At 30.9% G+C, this 16,584-nt stretch overlaps 1 protein-coding gene across 1 annotated transcript; it reads right to left on the bottom strand.

Annotated features, from left to right (window-relative positions):
• Positions 1 to 1,789: 1,789 nt before the first annotated feature.
• LOC123299270 (phenoloxidase-activating factor 2-like) lies at positions 1,790 to 11,978 on the bottom strand. The gene is made up of 6 exons (XM_044881617.1): positions 11,760 to 11,978; positions 9,361 to 9,617; positions 5,292 to 5,624; positions 4,751 to 5,019; positions 3,277 to 3,440; positions 1,790 to 2,039 (listed from the first exon to the last, which is right to left on the bottom strand). The coding sequence occupies exons 2-6, from the start codon at positions 9,609 to 9,611 to the stop codon at positions 1,848 to 1,850; spliced, it is 1,209 nt and encodes a 402-aa protein (XP_044737552.1). The 5' UTR covers positions 9,612 to 9,617; positions 11,760 to 11,978; the 3' UTR covers positions 1,790 to 1,847.
• Positions 11,979 to 16,584: the final 4,606 nt, after the last annotated feature.

Raw genomic sequence — 16,584 nt, 5'->3', positions numbered from 1 at the left:
GCAATCGTTATCGTGTCATGAAACGAACTATTTGTTTTCTGAAATTGAAACTCGTGGTCTCTTGGCCATTTGCCACACAACATGTGAAACCATCGCATTATTGTGAGAACAATTTGGGGAACAATTATTTTCACATTTCGAGCCGGTGACTTGGCCACCTAGATCTTATGACATTACACCCCTAGACTTTTTCCTTTTCGGTTACTTAAGGTCCAAAGTCTATATGGATAAGATACGTGCTATTGAGCCAATATTAGTCATGTTAACTGCGAGCAGCAACGCACAACATTTGAAAGAAATAATCTTTAAAAATATCTGTATCATTTTGGTCAATCAATTTATGTCATTTTTATAGCTAAGAATCATTTGCAGAAAAACCACAGGAAGGATGTGGAAATTAATAAGATATGATTACGTCATAAGGTGATTGTCGTATAGGATGGTTATAGGTATGGAAATTCCCGAAGTCTTACGAAATTTTTATCTTCCGCCAGGCAGAAGTTATTAATCGGACAATAAAAAAATGATTGGCATTTGACATAAGTATGTATCTGTATTCTTTGACAAAAGTGAAAACACACAATTGACTGAGTGAATTGTTGAAATACCCTGTACAGAAAGTGTTGATTGTGAGTGCTTGCATTATTTTTAATAAATTAGAAAAGTTTTGAAAACAAACATAATTATAGCGGCCTTTCGACTTTATTTTGGTTTTTGAAAATTTTCGAAAGTCTTTTCAAGATTTTTGTTTGTTTTATTAATTATTATAAAAGAAAATCTTTCACAAGACCACTTGTTGAAGCTACCTGCAAATTTTCAACTCCCTGTCTTTTATAGTTGTAAAACATCTTTGAAACTGTTATGCAACTGTATATACTTTAGTATACACAGTTGCATATATGTGAATGTCTAAGGTGAACTTTCTATACCGATGGTAGAGTTAGATCATGGAAGTTAGAGAGATCTCTCTCACCTCCATGAGTTAGATCATGCATTTTATACACTCATAATGCATTTTTAATCAAGTACCCTATTTTGTCATAGAATAGGGTACTCGAATATGCTGTAGGAGCATAACTGATCCGTTTGCAAAGTAAAATCGTGTGTCGATACGAGATCCTGGTACGATTTCCATAAAAAATGCTAATTTTCCTCGTATAGTGATACGATCGAAAAATATTAAACAGTAAGGTAGGAACAGGGCGCGAAATATGCTACTATTTTGAATAAGATAACGTTTAGCAAGCTGGTCCGAAAAATCTACGGAATATTTATAAATACAAATTGTAAACCATTAAGTGTTTAACTGGTGACAAACAACCTAGCTTAGGTTAGAGTGGCTGTACTGAGGTGGGACACACTTAGACCAAAGGGTCCGTTGTGATACCGTAAATGGGTTGGCCCATCCCCGGCCACTACTCCATGAGCCATTTGGAGCTGTTTAAGAACAGCAGGAGGGCTTTGACGTCGACTGACTTTAGGTCGGAGAAGTCGTCAAAGAGAGGCTGGCTCAAGTAAGTCCATCTCCTCATGACAAGAGCTGGTTAGTGACAGAGAAGATGAGACATTGTCTCCTCCTCGTGACAACTGTGACAGCTCCTGCAGTAGTCGTGATACACTGCCAGGCCAAAGCGTTCAGAATGCTTGCCGCCCAGCCAGAGTCCTGTGATAGCCGCAACAACTTTGCGAACAGAGGCCCTTGGACAAACAACCTAAGTAGTTGGGAAAATTTTTAACAACAATTTAAAAAAAAACACAGAAATTAATTTACGAAATATTTTATATTGCACGATAAAAAATTTTACTTAAAGTATAACTTAATTTATTTACAAAAGTTTCATTTTCTTTCAGTTTTCATAAGAACTAGTTCCATATCCTAAACGACTCATATGACCATCAACCCAATTTCTGAATGCAGCAACATTTCCATAAACACCTGGAATACCATCTTCACCACATCCGATACCCCATGCAACAATACCTGCTTGTTCATATTGTCCATTACTACTTGGACATACTAAAGGACTTCCACCATCACCCTAAAAATTATAAATTATAAAAATTATTAAAAAAATTAACTTTAGTAAAAATAAAACAATCGAATAATACAAAGATAGAAGGTCATAGAAAACAACTTATGAATTCCATTGTTAAAAATAATAATGGATAATTGAGGTTTTCGCGTTTCCCATGATATTAAAATCGCTATTCTTCTTATACATTTATCAGTAAAGAAAAGATTCTAAACAAAATATTTACCATTAAATTTTGTAATCAGTAAAAAAAATTTAGAACCGAAATAACCGAAATAAATTTGTTGGATTTGATAGTGATGGCACCCTCGGCTCAAGATATCGTAAGGCACCATTTTGGTAACGAAATACATTAGGGGCCGAGTTGCAAAAATCAGACGGTGTCGTTGTTTTTTTTTTTTCGTAAATGAACTTGGTGCCCCTATTTTTATACAAATTTGTCTTCTTCTCCCACACCTTACGTACCATTGCATAAAAGTATTGTTTAATAATGAAATATGTATGTAACACGATTTATAAGAGTTGAGAGATGACCGTTGTATTAACGATTATGATTTCGGTTTTTAATTCTGTTTTTTTTGATTCTTCAATAGTTTTTTTGATTTTTGCTCATACTTCGAATTAAATTAAGAAAGCTAGTTGCATATATACTTCGAATTAAAGTAGTATCTTTAGCTATTGTAATGGTTATTCGTTATTTACTAAAAAATTGGGGGGGGGGGATTAAACCCATTCTTACATAAGAATTTATGAGCTGAAATTTAATATTAGAAATAATGTATGTACATCGCGAACTTTAGTCTATATGCTAAAGAAAAAAAAGAGTTTGACGTTGTTAGAAAAGGATCAGTTACACTAAATGAATCTTTTCTAACAACCTTTTATTATTCGGCAAAACGAGATTGAATCTCACTTAAGAAGAGGTAGGGGGTTCGAGAAATTTTATGCATGCTTACGTGGGGCAAGGGGGGGAGGGGTCAAAAATCGTCAAAATTATGCTTACATAATTAATGAATGGCCCCTAATTGATATTATGCATGAAGAATGATCGAAGAATAATCCGTCACTGAGGGCCTAATTGGCGCGATTTTTAGGTACAAATTGAACACTCTTAGCTTTTTGATAATTTGGTGTAGCGAAAGGAATTCAAAATAATGCCTTCGAAATTGATATTGATTTGTATGACCTTATTCTCATATTAGAAGTGGAACTTATATTTAGGGAACTTTAAAAAAATATTTACCAGACATGTATCTTTTCCTGCAACACCACCAGCGCAAACGAATGATGGATCTAATTTGAAGCCATTTCCCAATCGTGTTGTTCGTAATGCACGTTGACAATTTCGATTATCGACCATTGGTAATTCAATTCGTTTTAAGATCACTTGGTATTTACCTTCAATTCCTAAAAAAAATTGTACATCAACATGTTTTGTAAATATTAAATTTCGAATCAAAAATTGTAATATTTTGGGAATATTTTGGGAATTACTGGTTTGGAGAAATTTACACCTTTTGATACATTTTTGGTCAGATTTTGTGGGTTCGATTCCAAATTAATATAGGTAAAAATATCAATGAATATCTTTGCATTGCTTTATAAGAATATTTATTTACTGAATTTAATTAATTATGAGTTCGTAAACTTGTTTTGGGTGACGGAACTCAGGGATCTAATTTCCGATCTGTAAGGTTGAACTGTAATAATCAAGTAAAAACAAAATTTTTGATTTGGACTTCTTGTTTTTGAGTACATTACATATGTATCATCGCTTTCTAATAAAATAATTGTTTGCTTACAATACAAAATTTTGCTATCCAAACATATAAAATTTTGTTTGACCAGTGTACGAGGACATCTATAAAACAAACTATTTTGTATAAAGACGTTTTGGTTTAACCAATGTAAATTACGAGTATCCACCACGTAAAAGCTTACAACTCGAGAAAACACAATTTCTCTATCTTCGGCCGAAAGTATGTACTTGCCGCTTGTGTTGGGAGGCAGAAAGTCCGACATTTGTGCTTTGGTACCAAAGCATAAATGCGGGGCTATCGGCGTCCCAACAGAAGAAGAAAGTACGTACTTTCGGCCGAAAATAAGGAAAAATAGTAAACATTACACGGGCAGAAAGTTTTAGAGCCCTGATATCGTCCCGTACAGTAATCTCAAACTTTCTCTCCTTGTAGTTGTAATATACTATTTGTAAGTGCCAATAGAGTGGCACTTACAAGAAAGAAATGCAATGGCAACAAAAACTGGTTTCTTTGCTGAATTCTGAAAGTTGGCTTTGCTGGATCAAATTGATTTTAGTATTTCAACAGTAGAGTAGGTTTTTGGGTAAGTTTACGTCAAAAAGACTTCTTGTAATTTTTTCCTAAATTTCACCGTTTTTGAGTTATTAAAACTTTAATGTTTGGAAAAACTCCAGAAAGGTTATTTTTCAAAATTGAAAATTAAATAAAAGTTAAATTTTTGAGCTTATCAAAATGCTTAAATCATCTTTGAACATTTTTTATAAAGTTCTGAAGAGAAGTTAATTGTAAAAAATTGTTTAATCGTTAAACAGTTATAATTTGTAGCGACATTGTCCAAGTATTCCGAAAAAACACAAAGCGATAAAACAAGTAACGTTTATCTTGGTCATGTACAGTTTGTGGACTCAAAAAAATTAGGGAAAATATTTTTATCAGGGTATTTAATAGTATACTCACCGAAAACATCTTTACCCCAACCAGTGGCAACGCAATTTTCTTGAGTAAATACTTGATTTTGTTTTGGTAAACATATTGTTGATATATGACGATCTAATCGTAATGGTGTCTTTAATATTAATAATGCCATATCATTTACTAATGTTAATTTGTTGAATTTTTCATGGGAAATTATCCGTTCTACATCAACTTCTTGATATGGTAAAGCTTCACGTGTAGTTTGCGTGTCCCATTCACCTGCACGTACTTTTAATTCATTTGCGGTATGTCTAGAAAAATAAGGTAATTTTCTTAAAGAGTTATTGTTAATTTATAAAGTTATTTTCAGTAAATTCTATCATCTATGGAAGCGTGACAATTTGAGTGTGGTGTGAGAGCCTCATTCAGTGATTCCTACTTCTGAAAAACACTTTCGATAAACCGTTTTTCGATAAAACATTCTAGATTACAGAGTTGAAGTCATTGTAACATAACTGCAAACATTTTCAAGGAAAAGGCGTAAATTAGGTTTTTATCAATAGCATTAATACAAAATATTTACCCATTAACACAGTGAGCACCAGTCAATATAACTTGTGGATGAATTATGGAACCACCACATTGTGCTAATGTATCCTTTGTAGATGGTACCCAATCTTTTTTTAATACAGCTGTCATCCATGGGAATTCACCAAATTGAGCTTCATCAGTGGTACCAGTCACTTCAAAACCTACACCTTTAACATTACGTGTACCACATCGTGGCGGTGGAACGGTTGGTATTGGCTTTGTTGGTTGAGTAACTGGTGGTGTTTGTGTTGATGTGGGTACTTGATACCCATCTGGTGCTTCACACGGCACTTCTAAATAATGTTCACATTTTTGTTCACCAAATCTACAAAAAAAAATTAGATTTTTGAAATTTTGTTTTTTTATTGATTTTTGTATTTTATTTACTTTTTTAAAAACTCCCCAAGATTCGATAAGAAAATAGTTTTCTGTGAAACTTTTTCTAATACACCGTAAAATGTCCTTTGGATCATTCTGATCAATAGCTCTCACGACCACAAAATTTTTTAACGAGTGAGTAGTTTTCGAACTACGGGCGATCAAAGCTACACGTATATTATATTTGTAGTACCTATATGACTAGGAAAGTGGCTTTCAATATAATTATTTCAAATCACCCCCAAAATGTTTTTCAGATCGTTCTGATCAAAAGCTCTCACGTCTCTCATTATAGCTATATAGCTCGAAAACGACCGGTTAAAAAGTTTTGTGTCCGTTAGAGCTTTTGATCAGAACGATCCGAAGAACATTTTGGGTGTGGTTTGAAAAAGTTACACGGAAAGCCATTTTCCTAGTCATATACCTACTAAAACTATAATTTTTTCGTATCTTTGATCGCCCGTAGCTGGAAAACTGCTTGTTAAAAATTTTGTGGCCGCGAGACTTTTTTAACAGGATGATCCAAAGAACATTTTAGTGTGGGTTAGAAAAAGTTTCACAGAAAGCCATTTTCCTATCTAATCTTGTGAGGTCTTTGAGCAATTGAAGTCAAAAATACTAAACAGAGTAAGTTAAATTCTAATTCACCACACCTTGAAACTCCAAAATTTCTCGGCAATAGAAAATTCGGAAACAAAATTCAATTCTGTTATCTCATCAAGAAAATGTATTATCTTGATAATTCAAGACAAATATTGAATTGTTTTTGGTTATACTATGACTTTTTTCCAAAATATTTGTCAAATAAATCATAAATCTGGAATCGAAAATATAGGATGTTCGAGCTGGCGCAATGTCTAAATTTGTTATACTTTTTTTACTAAAAAATACGTGTGTTAAACAAAAATAAAAACTACGGCGCTTTGGGCAAATAAAAAAAACCTTTGTCTAGTAGCTATAATGAGTTAGTCACTCATTTTTATTGGAAAATTATCAATGGAAAGATTTTTAAACATATAAAATTATTTCTTATTTTTCATTGATTTTTCTACGAACAAAAATTTGTTTAAATAAATGAAATGATTTTCTATTGGTACATTTAAAAAGTTAATTAACGATGAATGTTCAATTTGGAAAATCCATAATTACTTATTTACCATCAAAAATATATTATATTCCCTTTTTATTAAACATATTAAGTTACCACAATCTTGTAATTTCATTTTAATTAAACAATAGTTTTAATCAAATTAATTATACGTAATAGATTTTCAACGGATATTTTTTCCATAATTAATAGTTTTTATAACCACACGATTAAGAATTACTTCCTTTAAGGAAAAAATTAAACCAATAATTGATTAATTTTAATGAGATTAAAAAAAAGAACATATTGAAATAAATATATATCTCTAAAAAATCTAGGACCACTTCCTTCAAGGAAAAAAATTAAACAAAATTTTTTTAGATTCTATTGCGGTGAAGGCGAAAAAGTTTTGAAGTGTATTTTTATCGTTTAATTTAGGTTTTAAAAAAAAGTATAAAATACTATTTTTAAACACAATTTGTTAGTTTTTAAAAATGGGAATTTTAAACGCACGCTAAGAAAAGATCTATCTACGGTATAATATAATTAATTTCAAAAGTGAATATTCGAAAACCCAACCAAGAAAGTAAGCGAAAAACACTTCCAATGTCCTTAAAAGGGATTTTTTGTCTATCATTATCTATATTATTACTCTATGCTACTACACTATTACTATCTCATCTACCGTGTTTCGCATTTAAAATGAAGACACCCTCATATTTTCGTTATTTACAGGAATATAGATTTGAAATTTTGCACAGTCAAGCAAGCGAGATGGGCCACATTTTATGAGATACTTAACCGAAATCCGAACTTTAAACTCAGTCTACTACAAATGGACAAATAGGGCTGATTCTTAATATTTTGCCTAGCGTCCGAGATGGTTATATCAAAAAAATTATTAGAAATAGTTGCCTAGAAGTCGCATTTTTAATTTTTTCATAATTTTGGTCTTAACTATATCTCTAACCATCTCTGACGCTAGGAAAAATATTAAGAATCGGACCTACTTGTAAATTTTTACTAGGCTGAGTTTTTTCTGATTTCGGTTAAATATCTTAAAAAATGTGACCCATCACTCTCTTTGACTGTACAAATTGTCAAATCGATATTCCTATCAATAACAAAAACATGAGAGTGTCTTCATCTTAAATGAGACACAATGCATATTCCAAGCAAATTAGATATTTGGATACTTCAGAAATAAGCTGTTTCTCAACGTAAAGTTGTAGGTTTTAAAGTTATAAAAAGTTTTAAAAGGATTTCGGGAACTGAACTCTCGCAGAATCTGGCAAATTATATACATATATTTATAAGTAGGATAAATATATTGATTTCCAATGAATTTTTTAGGATTTTGATATTTATATCTTAAATATCGAATAAAAAAATGAAATTATAGAAAGAAAATTATATAAATATGCTGTTCAAGTATAAATATGACCATAAAAACGTAAAAAATTAACGTAAAACCCTCAATTCTCCCTAAAAGCCTCTTTGAATCATTTCTTTCCATAATTTCATTTTAGAAAAACACTAAAAAAACCATGTTAATCAAAGTGACGAAAAAATTCCACAATTAAATTATAAGCTCGGGCCATTTTAACTGCTGGGGCCGTTTTGCCATTAGTTCCCCTACTCGATGCAAGTACGTGGAGTCTCCCTACTCGATGAAAGTCTCTACATGCTTAGTTTTTTTTTCCAAATTACTTGAATAAATCATTAACAACTACAAATTGTCTAATAATGAGTAATTACTCTTAAAAACTGACAAGCATGGAAAATTGATAATAGTCTATTGTGTAATCCAAAACAGTGTGCATTTAATTTTTACATTGCAATTCTCCAATGGCAAAAAATTATGATCAATACGTGCAGATGTTAAAAACTCGTTTATGCAAGCGTGAACCGAGGAAATTCTTTGGAGGGGGCACATAAAGGTAGTAGAGGAAGTTTTATAAGTAGCTCATACCTCCCAAAAGAAAAGCCAAAAAAATTGTTTGTCGGACAAACAGTTCAACTTCCAGTATTTTTGTAAATTGCGAAAACTTTCTTTCCTGCCCCGGCATCAAAGCCCGTCACTGCATACACTTAATTTTTATCTTTTAATCTATCTTTCTAATTGCGATTTACTCGATCATTTGTAGTCTCGAGTATTCGTTATTGGAATCCGCTTTAATTTATTTGTTAGTAAGTTGAGAAACTTGGTTTGCTTACTTTTAGAGGAAGCCTTTGCCCTTTATGACCCACCTTTATGGAGCTGTGCAATATACTTTAGTCCATGTACGAACAAACACACCTACAATAAAATGCTTTGTCCTGAATGACTGACTGAAGGATCAACGCCCAGCCTAAACCGCTGAACGTGAAGACCTGAAACTTGGCGGATGTGCACTTTGGATGACGTAGGCATCCGATAACACATCTGATTTTTTGAAATTCTACCCCTAAAGGGCTGGAAACGGAGTCAAAGTTTATATGGGCCAACGTGGTTCCTGGATCTAATTTACTTCAAATTTTGCATAATCTTTGTTTTTAAAGTTATAATTGCCCAGCGAAGAGGGTGTGTAGCTAGTAGTATTATCATTCATCTTACCTAATATCAATTAAAAATGCACCGTCTGTTGATCCATCCGTGATTACTTTATTAGTTTCACCATCACATAAATTATATGGTACACATATTATATTTTTGGGTGGTTCAACAACGTCGCCACCGTTACCATTCGTATCAGTTAAATTAAAAATCGATCCGATAATATCATCAACATCATCGTCTGATTGTTGACCTCTTACAACGGTTACACCAATCACAGCCAGTATGGTAATCAATTTGAAATAATTCATTTTTTCCTAAAGAAATAAAAATTTTTATTTATTATTCTGTCATAAATTAATTTACAAAAAAACACATTTTTCTATATTTCTGGTAGAGTAGGTATAAACGAGAATAAATCAAGCATTAATGACAAAAACAGTGGTCAGATGACCGTGGTTCCCATATACAAAGAGTATTTATAAAGCGGACTCAATCTTTGTAATTTTAGGACTTCTGTACATTTCTTACTAAAGAGAAATTTATATATAATAATAATAATGGGGTTTAACCTCCGTTTCTCTGACATATACGCCTATAACAGAGGCCACACACATCATTATTTGTTAATCTTTATTTATTTAATTGCAAACATATTTACAATTACGTTTTGATGTGGGTGGAGTAGGTTACTTTGTTCTTATCCAAGCGGCGACAATGTGATCAATTCTGCACTCCCATTAATTATAAATTGTTCACACTGCCCCTGCCTGAATTCGAACCCGCAACTTAAGTCTAAATGGACAAACAGACAAAGACAAACGCCTTAGACCGTTCGGCCATTTAGGCTTTTATAAATAAGAAATTTATATATAAAAGGGGGCTTAAATTTACAGCGAACGACCTTAGTCAAAAAAAACAGTAAGTACCTACAGGCTATATGTCTGGACTACAGGTTAGATGAGTAAGACTAATACAATTCAGAAAAACTTGTGAAATAATGTGAATTTTTCCTTAATACATTCGCGTGTATAAACAAGAATAAGTCAAGCATTAATAACAGTGACTAAGGTCATGTAAAGCGCTATTCAAACTCTGCTGATATAATCGCTTTTTTAAGACGCGCCATCTCTCTGTAAAGTATTTTAGCAACCCTATACGTTATCTATCTATCTCTTTCTTACTACAGAAAATATATATGAGTACTAAATTTACAAAGACAACGTCTACATACAAAAAGAATGAAGTAAATCCCAACCATGGCTTTGAGGTGAATATTACCCTTAGATTAAAATCACAACTGGGGTAAATAAGGACCTTGACAGACTAGATTCAAGAGACTAGGTGTCTGGTGTCACAGTATGTGTTTGGCGATTTTTTGTTTAGGGCTCGGAACTTTACGATAGTTATCGTACATATACGAAAACTTTATGCCAACGTACGATGTACGACAGTCTATTTTCATCGTACGCCGTAAATTCATTTCTGAGATAAGTGAAACTTACAAAATTTTAAAAAACGATGCCACATACAGACAGAGACACACATTACTTATAACACCCCTTTTTTGGTTCGGGGGTTCAAAATAGAAAACTTTGATAGAAAGTTAAAACGTTTACTATCATTCATTTATTCATTAAGGCAGTATTCTTTTCTAGAAATTTCAATTTTTTGTGTGCATATTTTTAAAAGTAGCACCAATAAGAATGTTTTCGGAGATTACAGGAACTTTGTGTCAACGAAGTTTGAATTGATCGATCTGTACTAGGAGCTTCTGCTGCGTCAAAAGAAGGCAAAGCAGTAAAAATAAGTTTGCAAGTCATATGAAGTAGAAAAAGGCCCAATGTAGATCTGTTAGGTTTAGTAGTTTAATAGTTCACATTTCAGCACATCGTCTCGTCAAACAGTCAGATTTATACCCCTGTATATGCGGTATCATTACCAAACCTATAGTACAGTCACAGGTGTTAAAGATTAAGAAAAAAGAAATAACGCCTACTTTTTCGCTAAAATCTGATAGAATTTGTTTTTAAGATGTTAAATATCATTCGTAAACCATGAGTTAGTTAAGGTTGACTAAAAAACTATAAAAATAGACAACTTGTATTACGTATATGTTATATACATGTTTATTAGTTTTTCAATAATTTGACTAACACTCACATATACGTATACGTAATACAAGTTGCCTATTTATTAATATTTTATCAATTTATTATTTATTAACAAATATTAACATTTTCATAACAAATTCATGGTTTGAGAATGGTATTCAACACTTAAGGAGTACATTCCATTAGGTTTTAGGCAAAACTGAACGAGATTTATTTCATTTTCCATGATTATCCGAGTTTTTAACATCTTTTACTTTACTAATAGATTCCTATAAACAAATTTAAACTATTTAAACACGTGATCTTAAAGTAAAATAAACAAATTATTAAACAAAAAATACTAACAATTAAAAAATGATTATTGTCAACAATGAAATATTATTTATAATGTCTGATGAATATAATAAAAACACAAACAAACACAAACACTGATTATTATTACACTATCTTGTATCAATGTGCAATGCACCAATCGTATTTTAAAAAAAAGTTTAAACTATTAAACTCCGATATTATCGACTTTTGATCTCTCACCACTGCAAAATGTATCTTGCCATAGAATAAATAAAAACTTGATTATATTTTTGTCGGATGGAAAAAAATAAACTTCAACAGTGTTGTGGATATTTTAAAAATATTTTTATATAAAAAAAAAAAGTCCACCAAATAGTTTAGAGATTATAAACAATATAATAAGGGTTTTTTTTTATTTCACAACAAAACGTGTTTCCCAATGAGTGAAATAAAGACAGAGATATGTATATGTAAATGAGATAGATAATCTGGATTTAACAAGAATACACAGCAGCGGTTGGTTTGAAAATAAATAGGTATTAACAATTGACCATTGTTCAACAACAAAAATTTATTTTTCATGTTTTTAAAGGTAAACTATTGCTACCGGAGACAACTAGCAAAGGTAAGAAAAGGTAGCCTACTATTAACGTTATCGATTGAACGATAATTGTCGGCAGATTATTATTAAGTTGCTAGAATCGTCTACGTTTTGAACGTTAATTTTAAACAATTAAATTAATAACGTGATTTTCTTTTAACTATAACTATACTCGCTGTACTACAGGATGTTCAGAAATTAACAACAAACGAAAATAAAATAAATTGTACAAAATACTACAGAATGATTTTAGTACGTAATTAACCAAATTGAAAATTATTCACAAAGTATAATTATTATTTTTAACAGAAGTTGAACATAAGAAGATACCAAGAACCAATAAGAATTAGGGCTAGAAACTAGATAATTTATCTCGAAGACTTTTGTTTTTATTTTTGGGTATAAGGTTATCGCTTTTATCTTGATTTTAGAAAGTCGAAATAAAATTTAAGGTATTCAAATGTGTGTTAAGGTTAACCATTTGATTAAATTTTGGCCACACCCTAGAACTAATTTATGCACCGTTTTTGAAAAAAATTTATAGGGATTCTTTTTATACTTAGACAAAAGTTACGAAGTCACCATCTTTGAGATATACGAAAAACTTTCCATCACTTTTCACATCGTATCTCTTTCCTCACCAGATTCTAAATATTTTTTTGGATTAACATAATTTGAAAAAAAAGGTTTTCAATTCTGTCAATTAATTATATACCTGGTGGACAAGTAATTACTACCTTTATCTTCCAATCTAAAGGAGGTAAAATTAAAAAACCTTGAATTTTAGTAAGACCTTCAGGAACTTTAAAACTCAATGAGGCTTCGTAAATGATTGAAACATTTTCTCGTAATATGAATAGATTGGGAAGAATTTGAATCAAAAATTCTATTTTTAACTTTGTTTTCGTTTCTATTGTGGCATCTACTGGATTTTCTTACCCTTATCAAAAATGGACAATAAAAAGATCTCTAAATGTATCTAGAAGATGAATTTCTACATTTAACTTCTGCCCAAGCAATATGATTTATGAATAAATGTTCCAAGCTAAAATAGCTTTTTTCGCGATTTAATTCCTTTGAAGATCTGTACAGCCTCTCCAAATTGTGCCAGATGGTTGAAAATTGATATGTAAGTTGGATTATTGCCAAGGATGTGCTTTTTGGGGATGCAAACTATCCAGTCTCTTCTCTAAATATGTCTCCATCTCTTAATATGGCTTTAGTCACACACATTTTTAATAATTTACAGGTTTCTAATCTAAAAACGTCTTCTATCTGTTATCAGTTACGGCTGAAAGTCAAAATTAAAGGTGCAACCTTTTGACCCAAACTATTTTGGTAGCATTTTAACTATTAACTATTCACTATAAACTTGAACATATTTAAGGTAGCAGTAACCACTGGTTCTAATCCAACCGGTATATAAATTTATTTTACAAAACCTCCACTGACTAATAAATAATTAAAATCAAAATATATTATTGAAAAATTATTATATATGTAAATAAAATGTCTTCTTATTAATACATAAATCCTTGATATATCATATGAATGGCTGCTGTTGGCTAGTAAATAAGTGCTCATTTATTTGTCTTACATGACCGACCAGTGTCTACGTCATTTAAGAAATTCCCAAGAAATATTCATTGTAATATCTTTAAGTATTTTTTTTAAATCGTTTTCCTTCTTTCAAATGTTTAAAAACAGGTAAATTTATATTAAGAAATTATTTACCATAAATTAATTACGGTCTTCTTAAGAATATTGTATTTTAACACCAGACTTCAACAGAAATACTTATGTAAATATTATCTGTGAAAAAAAAAACAATTTTTTTCTTGAAATATAACGGGATTTGCTACCTTTATAAATCTAGAAAATGAAAATTACTTTTGTTCTATTTATAAGCTTTAAGGTCGTATAACTGCAGCTCTTAATTATTAATATAATTATTAATCAATAATAGGTATATTGGAATAAATTTTACCCAAGTTAAAGAATTTCATGATTAATTGTATTGAGCCTTAACTTGTGGAATTCCATAATGATTAATAATAAAAACACTATTTTTATTTGCTTAATTTCGCTTTTTTTAATTATTTATTTATTTAAAATAATTGTTTATGATCGTTTCATCTTGGTGCTCTTACATCCTTAAACGAAATTGTTTTTCTCAAATTTTTTTCGAAACGAGCCTGCCTTCAAAGTTTCAGCTCGATTGTATGACGGGAAAAGGGTTAAAAAATCGATCTAAATTTTATTAGGCAGACAAGCAGACACTACGAGTTAAAAGAAAAGGAGTAAAAATGTAAAACTTAGCTAAAGTGAAATCTAAATTTTTAGAGATTCAAATACTAGGATACTAGGCTAACATCTGAAATGAGGGTATTTTATCAATAGTGACGTAACTATCAATGATAACTGTGTTATATATAACACGGGCCCCGTTTGTCAGAATTGGGGATCCTTGAAACACAAAAATGCCATAAACAATTTTTTTAATTGAAATTAATCATACGTACAAAATGATACTGTCAATTATCTTCGTCTCTTTTCGGGGGGACCCCCTGATCAAGTTTTATAAATACTTAAACACAAATCAATGATGAAAACTTTTCTTTCATAAATTTACTATTTTTTTTTCGCTTTCTATCTTCTGCTTTTCTGTCTCTATTGACTGACGATGATATATTCACCGCGGAAGGAGAATTTTATAGCGAATATTCAGAAGACTTTTCAGATCAATCACCTCACTTACTATATCGTTCAGAACTTGCTTCAAAGATTAATCAATATTAATAAAGATTAATTGTTTTAATATCTATACTCATCCAATAACTGCTTCTTATGCATTTCTAACCATTCCAATCACAATAACAAGCACAGGAAGGTCGGAAAGAAATTTTTCGAAATTAAATTCTCGGAAAAATACATACATATAAAACACATAAATGTAAATTTTGATTCTAGGTAGGTATTACGCTTTTCGGAAATAACTTTCAAGATTTTCAAAGCTTTCGGTTTGTAAAAGTTGCTAAATAAAGTCTCGATTTGTGTCATTTCCCTTTAGAATTTCTCCTAATTGCTTTCTTCTATTTTCAATGTTTGTGAAGCCATAGAAAACCTTTATAAGGCCAAATTATGAGTCCGTTATCTAAATTCATATCTATATATACGAATAATCTGTAAAGCAACTTAAAACAAAAAAAATATCTTTTTTTTAAACAGCATGTCATAAAACCCCTCGCTGTTTTAAATATTGGCGTATGAACGCTGGTCATTGACCATGATAAATGAACTCAATAAGTATAAGAAAATGATTAGATACAATTTATAAATTTTATTAAGACTGGTTTGTGAACAACAGGTTTTCTAGCTTTATGAAAGCTGTAAATTGACAAAAAATAAATTAATCTATTTAAAACATTTAACATAATTTAGTTAAGGAAATGTTTGGAGCAAGAGTATGTGCGATTTTGATTGGTCTTCAATTTCTTTGATACCGTAAAGAAGAGAGAGATACATATAAAAAAAATCATAATCAATGGAGACATAGCGGTTTAAGGTAGCCACTAAATATATTCGGTAATTTTCAAAAAAATGGCTTTAAAAGTTTAATTAAATACGCAGCGTAGTTGGTCATAGCTTTTCATAAAGAGGTATTTTATAGGCATAAAAAGTAGATCTACTTACCTACCCAAGTGTAACGATACTAAACACTGTCTATACACCCTGTATAATATGCAAATACAATAATAAGGAAAAAAATCACAAAAAAAGTAATAATACAAATCGAAATAAATATTGATTCTTTTACGTAATCTTTAAATACACAAAAATAAACGTCATATTCTTTCTTAATTAAAACTAATCGAATATAGATATCTAAATATCCTTGGAAAACAATTTTTAAAGGCTCGTAAATATTTTATAGTGTATATGATCGATCCATCACAGCTCCATTAAATTAATAACTCAAAAATGTTCGTAATTTTGCGATACAAATATTTCTTTGAGATATTACCTATTTTCCGTATTTTCCAAAAAAAGTTTTGTTGCTGCTTACATTGTCCATACGCGGGACAGGGATTTTCGTAGCAAGTAAAACCGGGATGAGTAGCTACGCAGTTTTTTCTGAAGATTCTCAGAAGAAATGTTCGATCATTATCATACACTATATTCGCGGTATCAACAATATTGGTTTCATTTTCCTCCTCATTCGGCCGATCTAAACATTATTTTAATTTTAAGTATTTCATCGTATCTTAAAATAGA

The sequence above is a fragment of the Chrysoperla carnea genome, chromosome 4, assembly GCF_905475395.1.
Source record: "Chrysoperla carnea chromosome 4, inChrCarn1.1, whole genome shotgun sequence".
Lineage (NCBI taxonomy): Eukaryota > Metazoa > Arthropoda > Insecta > Neuroptera > Chrysopidae > Chrysoperla > Chrysoperla carnea.
Note: the sequence above shows the minus strand (reverse complement) of the source record. Positions and strands in the feature narration are given on the sequence as shown.

Bases quoted from the DNA above. Each gene is read 5' to 3' on its own strand.
- LOC123299270 (XM_044881617.1), bottom strand. From the start codon at position 9,611: ATGAATTATTTCAAATTGATTACCATACTGGCTGTGATTGGTGTAACC. The intron at 5,020-5,291 runs GTAAATATTTTG...TTATTTTTCTAG, and splicing joins GGTGCTCACTGTGTTAATGG to ACATACCGCAAATGAATTAA. The intron at 2,040-3,276 runs GTAAATATTTTT...TATAATTTTTAG, and splicing joins CAGGAAAAGATACATGTCTG to GGTGATGGTGGAAGTCCTTT.